This window comes from Opisthorchis viverrini (genome assembly GCF_000715545.1).
Source record: "Opisthorchis viverrini unplaced genomic scaffold opera_v5_49, whole genome shotgun sequence".
Lineage (NCBI taxonomy): Eukaryota > Metazoa > Platyhelminthes > Trematoda > Opisthorchiida > Opisthorchiidae > Opisthorchis > Opisthorchis viverrini.
Window position 1 is genome coordinate 1,288,058 of NW_008751705.1, and position 8,473 is coordinate 1,296,530.

General features: G+C 40.6%; 3 protein-coding genes across 3 annotated transcripts in view; 2 read left to right on the plus strand and 1 right to left on the minus strand.

Moving 5' to 3' along the window:
* The window catches only part of T265_03437 (hypothetical protein), a gene marked incomplete at both ends in the record, with an annotated part of 21,818 nt that extends 18,344 nt beyond the window's left edge, over positions 1 to 3,474 (plus strand). Inside the window, 2 exons of the mRNA XM_009167921.1 lie at positions 644 to 685; positions 3,205 to 3,474. Coding sequence (XP_009166185.1) covers positions 644 to 685; positions 3,205 to 3,474 — 312 coding nt within the window. The remainder of the gene's footprint in view (positions 1 to 643; positions 686 to 3,204) is intronic.
* The window catches only part of T265_03436 (hypothetical protein), a gene marked incomplete at both ends in the record, with an annotated part of 96,065 nt that overhangs the window by 67,650 nt on the left and 19,942 nt on the right, over positions 1 to 8,473 (minus strand). The gene's annotated exons all lie outside the window — the stretch shown is intronic.
* The window catches only part of T265_03435 (hypothetical protein), a gene marked incomplete at both ends in the record, with an annotated part of 7,913 nt that continues 4,491 nt past the window's right edge, over positions 5,052 to 8,473 (plus strand). Inside the window, one exon of the mRNA XM_009167919.1 lies at positions 5,052 to 5,340. Coding sequence (XP_009166183.1) covers positions 5,052 to 5,340 — 289 coding nt within the window. The remainder of the gene's footprint in view (positions 5,341 to 8,473) is intronic.

Here is an 8,473-nt window from a genome sequence, read left to right on the forward strand (position 1 = left end):
TAGGACTCTTGTAGATGCGTGATGGTTACAAGGATCGGTTTGTCCTCACTACGTTTTTTTAGCTCTCGTCTAGGAGGTAGGCTGAAGCACAGCCTTTATTGTTGTACTTCGAGTTGGAGCTGTGTAGAAATGGATGCTTCGTGTTTATATTGATGGTGAGATGGGAGGGGAAAAGAAAAGTGAACCCACGCTTCAGGACTAGGAGTTCCAGACACGGATGTTTTATGGTCAACAGCGAGAATAGAGATCAAAATGATTCAGCGATAATCAAAAAGTGGTTGTGCCACTAACCACAACCACTAACCCACCACTACGCACCACTAAGCTCCTCAGTAACGCATTGATGATGTCACCTTGACTGGTGATGAAAAGTTTGCAATCGGCGAACAAACCAACGACCATCTACGCTACCGACATTTTCCTCTATAGTTCCATAAGTTCATTGCCGTTTTGGAGATTACTGCTCAAGAAAGGCCAATTTAAAAATTGATTTCAAGTATCTATCAAACGAAGCCATTTACCCCGTAGAATTTGTACGTCAATAGCACCAAAATATGTGTAGGTCACATAGAAGTATGTTTGTTCTTTTTTTAGTGCAGCCGGATAACTGACTAATTTTCCTTGTCTTTATTTTTTTTCTCAGGCTACGGTGGAAACGGTGAACTACCACCCCTTGTTTACCCGGGTTAGATGAACCTGGAGGCGAATGATGTTACATGATTAATTGATCGCAAGCCGTGTGATCTTTTCAGTTTTCTCCAATAAATTTTCACTAAAGACTTGCACTACTGTTTTTGCATTGGTTGCGACGTGGTTTCATCGTTTTAAAGCCTCATGGCGCAAACGGGAAAATTTCGGATTGACGCTTCTCATAAAAGTCTACTTGATTTTGATGGCGGTCGTCGAAAGCTAGTGAGAACTTTTCACACGATAGTTTATGTGTTTATGTTTATGTTTACACAGCCAAACATGCACGGGGTAGGCTGACTTAATTAACACCTTAGCTTTTCTTTCAGAGGTGCAATTGAGCTTTAATGTTTTTCCGTCCAGGAAGAATGCCATTTTGGAGCGAGCCCTTTTTAACGGTTTTGACCTATTCACATAAAGTTACTTTACAGATAATAGAGAGATTTTACTTAGTTCAGAATGGTTTTACAAAAGAAAGAAAACAAAGTTTGCCTTAGTCAAAACGTGTAGAAAATTAAACAGTCGAATCAGAGTTTCATCCCTTTTTTTATAACGAACGAAAGTGGTCCAATATAGCCAAAGGAAGGTGTGTAGCCATAGCTCAAAATTTACCTCCTAATTTTTCAGTGTGTTTCGAGTTGCTCAAAGTGGACAAGCACTAAATTGTTGTTGCATGCAGAGCAGATTGCGCGCATTTTCGTACAGCAGGTTTGACTTTTTGGCATAGAAGATGTAAACCACCAATCCCTGGCAGAATAGCATTCCAGAGGTGTCTCCGGAACGTTACGTATTATCGGGATCTTAAAAGTAATGCTGTTTAGTTAGCCAATATGCTGGGATGTTTAATAAATACAGAATTCGCTGATACCCGGGTACTTGTGTGGTCTCCCTAAAGAACTGGTGCAGGTGCACTATCATATTGCACAATAGTGGTTGAAGCGCAAACGAGAATGATTCGGGTTTTACATCGCAAAATTTATGAAACAGCGCTGAAGGTATCCAAACATTCGGTTCGCAAAGCAAGTAGTCCAATTACAATTCTTTCAGGTGATTTGCACATCTTGCGTTTCGATGCGCTGTTGAGATCATTCAAACAAGCCAACCGTCCAGTCAATTTTGGAGTAGGATATATGGTTTTTATATTATTGGCTTCTGGCATCAGTTTAGATTTTGTGGGCACCGCGAAACATAAATCTGCGGATCGGGGTTTATGGGAGAAACTTTACGGCGATAAAACGGCTCCTCAGTGAAAACCCAGTCACCGCGAGAGCATGTGACGCACTTACCTTCTAATCAAATACTGCATTCTTAAGGATAACGAATCCAATATCAGCTCAAGACACCTCCAACAGATCAATTTTGACAACATTGGTGATCTTCACTCCTCCGAAAACAAAATAAGGTGGAGGTAATCCTTTGTTCATAATTTGGAAAAGAAGATTGATACCGAGAGTATAATGGAAACCTGAAACCAGAGCGATGGTACAGAAAGTCGACCAGGTTGAAATCTAAAGGTCAAACAAACGTTAGGATAGAATGAATAAACTATATGCAAATCTGAACCAGTTGCAGAGTAGACAGAAAGAAATTATCTCAAAGTGGCAAAGTGAGTTGCTTGTACTAACCAGCAATACATTGCAACAGTTCCAAAGATTCTATGCAGTCGTACAGAAGAGCCCTAGGGTGCCTGTGTTCATGTTTTGTCTAGTTCACCTGCTAGTGGAAGGAGAAGGCCTTTGCTGCGGAATATTTATTAGAAAACGCCAAATGAATAGGTACAGACTGTTGGACAGGGTAGCAAAACGCTTATATGCACCTTGTTTACAAAAACGGAATATCCATCCTCTTTTTGAAAGCGTATTCCAAAACTTTCCTGAATATTCATTGACCGTTGCCCAAATCCAAGCAAATGCTACAAAGCGACTTTACAAATTCCGCAACAGATCTCCGTTTTCAAGAGACCAAAGCGAATTTACGATAAAACATACTACTCGCATCCCTCTTCCATCAGTAGTATCATCGGTACACTAGTAGAATAATCTGCTTCACTGTTTTGACCCAAAGTACCAATTATCCCTTAGACAACACAATATTCCAGTGAGACGAGTTACAAATAACATCTGATTAAGTATAGTTTACTACAGAACAAAAAAGGAATAACTAGAGATGAAACCTGTGTGAAAAAGTTTGGAGGATTGTGATATATATGATGTTTCTATGGCACATTTGTTGTCACAGACCTTCAGTTTGGCCATATTCGGGATAATTACTGATTCCTGTATAAGAAATGGCAAATTCCGCCTAAGTCAGGTATGAATGGGAATCAGCTTACTTTTCCAGTTTTTCTAATTAAAAGACAAAAGAAAACTGCATTTGAAGGCCTGTACTAGAAGTTTGCAAAGCAGTGGGCCAGGAACCAAAATGTCTTAAAATGAGAAAAGATGTGTTCCTGCTCAACAAACATGTCCAATCTATTTGAAAAACAACTTTTGAAGATGTCAAATTCATACCATTCAGATGCTGTTTATTGCGTTCTTTGGAGTACATAGTCCTCAGACCTCAGAGGATAAGTTGATGGGAGTCCTTGCAGCATTGGAACTAACCGTTTTCTCTGATAAAAGCACGCCGATTTTACAACAAATTCTTTATAGCGTGCATCCTGCCGCACCACACTCAGTCGCTAACTTTTGCACACGGAGCATCAAAGCAAGTATGCCGAGACATGCCTTGATTTGGGCATTGTACTCAGCGATCTTCCACTCTAGTGAGGATGTTCCCAACAAGTAAAACTGAGCCATCGGTGAATGCTACTCCACACAACAGTGAAAGAACCAACATGACATTAGGTTTTTCAGTCGTTTTAAAAAACTTTGGGAACATAAAATGGTGTACGAATAAGAAAGTTCGCTTAACGTGCGTTTAAACAAAGGAAACATGGAAGGAGATGAAGTTCCGTGACGTGGTTCCTCGAGCAAAAACAAGGTTACCTGGAGGAAGACTTTTAAACATGTGATAACATTAGGAAACTGAAGTGACAATAAAACAAAGGTGAACTTTTCGATGCAGTCCTGGATTCAGGAGCATTTCCAGAACGGGACGTATATTATAGTGGCAAACACTTTTTTACTATTATCAAGTTTTTATTGTGGCAGATGGTATGGCATGTTGGGGCTGAATAAATTCGATTTGCATATGATCTAAGTCTAAAAAGACAGTGTTCCCAATCAGTTAACAGCGAAGGAATGTTGGTGAAAAATTGGGAAAGCTAAATGTCGCAACATTTGAGCAGTTTAAATAATCGTTGCGGCGATATCCGCATTTAACATACATAGTAGTTTTGTATCTGAGGGAAGATCGATATCTTGAATTGTTCCGTCGAACATTGGTCGACAGTAAGTTCATCAGAGAATGTAACAGTATAAGAGGAAGCCATCAGAGGAGATGGTGAATGTAACTCAAAAGAAAGAAAAAAAGTTCAACACTTAGTAACCACTATCGCTGTTTTAAAAGGTTAAAATATCCCCTTCGTAATTCAGCGCGTCCCCAAATCAACTGGCAATGCGACTGGATGTGGCTCAAATTTCTGACCTTCAGATTCCGACATTCCCCTTCTGATATGTTCAAAAGAACTCCAGAGACTTTGCATATAACGGCTCCTGACAATTGAAGCAGGAGATCAAAGTAAGATGAAAAAGCGAATACTGGTATTGAGAATGGGGAGGGAGACAAAATATCGGAGACTATTCAGAGCCAATTCAACAGGCTGTCTGAGTGAAACTGGCATAATATCGTTGACGCCACCGGTTCTGACGTTGTGCTGCCCATAATACCGGGCTAGTTCTTGAACTTTCACGGGCATTCATTGACTACTGACGCTGCAAAGCGGCTCCACAAGTTCCGTAATAAAACCCGGCTTTCATTAAATGCGGGGCGGCGCTTTAAGACGACCACAGACTACTCGTATGCCTGATTACTAGTAACGGCGGTACACCAGTAAATGTATTAAAATTAGTACCAGCAAAACATGATGGACTAATGAATAAGAATATCATACTACTTTCCAAAACGCGCTGGATATATTAGATATACCAACTGTAATATCGCAAGTAAAAACTTCTATGTCACATCGCACTAGTGGGACGACGCAGTATGATGAGAACAAGAAAAAGTCAAAAATTATTCGCCACCAATGACAAAAAATAAAGGAGTCCTACTTATTTTGTTATGAATATCAGCTGTGTTCGAAAAATTAGTCAAATAAAATGGGAACGAATCACAAGGCGACGGGGATTAGGAACTAGCCTACAAGCAACCTGGAATCGTAAAGACGGGTATCCGGTTAGTAATAAACACTATTCGCAGCCATGTATAAACCCAAGAAAGACAAGAAAGCAAGCTCCTACAGAAGTCTGTTGGAGCCAAAACGTTTGCAGATCAAACATCAAGCACCACGGACGGTCGAAACAGATCCGCCTACTCTAGAAAACAATATCAACGAAAAAGAGGTAGCAGAATGTAAAATAAGATCAATTTGTGAAGCGGAACGACCTTACTCTGGAAGTGGAATGCGTGCCGTAGTAGCGCACATTGGAAGAATCTACGGTTGTCTGCTACAGCTGGAAATATTCACCCTACCAGCTTCAAAGTTCAGCGGTAAATTGTTCTGTGCGCAGTTTTTTTTACCTAGAGCGTAGCCTCCATTATTAGGTCTACATGCTCTGGTTAGCTGACAGTTTTTAATCCATCTGCCTTGCTTTCGCACTGACAGAAGAGCGTATATTGATTTTCTATGGAGGAAAATGTCGGTAGCTCAGGTAGCATAGATGGTCGTTGGCTTGTTTGCTGAGCTGGACAATTTGATCGCAAACGTTTCATCACCAATCGAAGTGACATCATCAGTGCGTTATTGGGAAGCGTAGCGGGGGGGGGGGTTGCGTTTGCGCACAACCACTAATTCATGGTCGATTTCCTGGCTCAATTAACTGGATATACACAAACTTCTGGATGACCGTAAGATTACTTAAAATATTAATAGGACTGAGCATGCTAGACGGGCGTGAGTGACACACGGAAGTGTTTGGACGCAAGTGAAACCAAAACTATCACCTCTCATGGTACGAAGAATCCCGCGCGTAGTTTTTCCGCGACTGTTTTGGGATTTCTGTGATATGGCAGAGCAAAACTGACCAATCGATGTGTAAAATAGCATAGAAGGAAACAGGTGAAGCGAAATCCAGTAAATATGGCAAAGAGCGTTGTGAGACATTTTATCTGTGTGCATTTATCTATAGGCAATTCCTGAGCTCCGTACCGCTGTTAAGTTTTCGTTCTTCCGGGGCATGACTATCAGATAGGACGAGATAACTTGGCCAACAGTCACTATTAAAGCTTCAAAAACAATAAATGAGTGAAGGATACATGCGTTCACCATAAACAAACTTGTATAATTTTGATTAAAATGTTCCTAGAACCGAACCTGTCAGTCCAGCTCGTGCAATGCATCCGAGAATCTCATTGATATTACAAGTTCAACCATTAATCTTGTTCAAACTAAATTATTTTGTCAACTGATGGAAGTGAGACTAAACTGACTGTTCAAGAAACAACCTAAGCCAAAGGTCCGCACCACAGTAATAGGAAGTCATCCCATGAAGATCTCTAAGGGGACCATGAAATACAGCTGATTTGTCCATCCGTAAACTTCATGGCGTCCCATCGTAATACTTACGGTAATCCTACGATTGTCAAGAATGAGTGAGCTAGCAGGAACGAAATATGTTATCTGCTTCTAGTTGGAAAATGCTCCAAATGAATCAAAACAAGGCGGCTATTTTAAACGGATATTTGGTTTAGAAAGGTGGGCATAATTGTGATCTGCATAGTTTCCCTTAATACGCTGCTTACACAATATACCGTGGACGGCTGCTTCCAACCCCAGGGATTAATTTTCGAAACTCAATGGATTTTTGGAATGAACGGTCGTAATTTATGTTGATTTGCTCTGTCTCTTGGTAAGCCGTAATAAGAATGAAAGATGAAAATGTTGCTTGATCATTAGACCTGCGATAGCACTTAGCCTCACTTTAATTAACCTAACAACTGTTGCTATTAGTCCCCTCATTAGACGTGATCTAATTGCATTATGGACACAGAACGACCCAAAATTTCCACGTTGTAAAGTGAAGAGTATTTTTGTCAGTGTTCTTACCGATCCCTGTCAGTTATGCTGGGAACTAGTGGAGCTTTGCCAAACCATGATCAGCTTTATAGAACTAAAGTCTATGTAGCCTTTGCCAGACACAGTGTTGAATTCCGAACAGCAGTGAGTGGCGCCAATATTTGCTGATTTGAATTATTTATCACCAAGTACACTTGCATTAAAACCTTGAAGCGTCGAGTGTGCAAGTTCGAATGTTTTGCATGGTGACTGCCTGCTCAGTGGAATACCTGTCAACAAATGGTAACCACTTTCAAGTCAAAACCATTCGGTTGTTTCCAATAAGGCCTTTGCACTCGTGTTTGTTATATTTTTTTAAGTATAACCTAATTTTGAGTGAAGAATTTATCTGGGCGCTTTATTACTGTACATTTTTGTGCCAGGAAGCTCAACCCAAATATCACAGTAATGATTGGTGTTATGAGTACTGCATTCTCAACAGGCTCTATTGAATTCACTGATTATATGCAAAAGAACAATTAGAATTTTCCTGAGCTTATATCTTCCCCTCTACGGGAAATTTGTGGATTCGCTCAGCTGACCCCCTCAATACGCCTTCTTGCCAAGCCTTGCCAGCTACGATCTGAAACATGATTTTGGCGATCAACTGTGGTTGTTTGCGTTTCACGCGTCTCGTCACGTGTTTAATCAGAATATTCACACTCAACTTAAAAGAAAAACGGTCAAGTTAACTCACTACAAGTGAATGAGAATAAACGGACTCCTCGGCAAGATTCTGCGGCTTACCCAGACGATTCACTGATATTTAACAGTAATCTGGAAACTGGGTAATTTTCAAGACCTTCCAGAATGGGTTAGAAGTCGGCAAGCAATGATTCGTCCAGGACGTGATTTATAGTCGCCCGTTCTGTACTTAAGCCCAGGTTCACCTGCTCGGATGTGTGAAACATTTGCCAGCCAAACAACTGGAGGACCCAGAAGAAGTGCTGATACTAAACAATTCCCTTTTTTCTGTAACTAGTCTAAGACATCTACCGAAAGAGCGCCAAATCATTGAGAACATCACCTTGACTGTTACTGAAATTCTTGCAGGGTAAACTGTTGGTCTTAGAAGACAAACCGGTAACAACATACAACCCCTTCGTACAGTGTTTCTCGGCATCAATCATACCCATTTCTCTATCAATAGAACACAGGTCGGTGGGACATAGTCGTGGAAAGAGGCACTCCATGACCATTTATTTACTGAGGAGCTACTGGGCCATTCTGTGTTTTCAGTTGAGATTTAGTCCTGTCAGCGATGCTTATATGACGGATTGCGTCGAAAAACTGACAGCCTATACGCTCCCGTTTAAAAGACCTTGTAGGGTGTCTTTGACCAGTATCCATCAAAACATCCTCAGTTGGATCTCGCTTCTGCCTTTTTTCCGACTGAGTCGGCGCAAACACGCATTTTTCTCAGGTAAGTAAAGTTGGGCTATCGGAGTTGAAAAGATTCTAGATCTTATTACTGCTATTATTGCGAGTTTATGGCCATACCTACATTCATATATATATATATATATATAGAGAGAGAGAGAGAGATATATATATATATGCCCATATAAG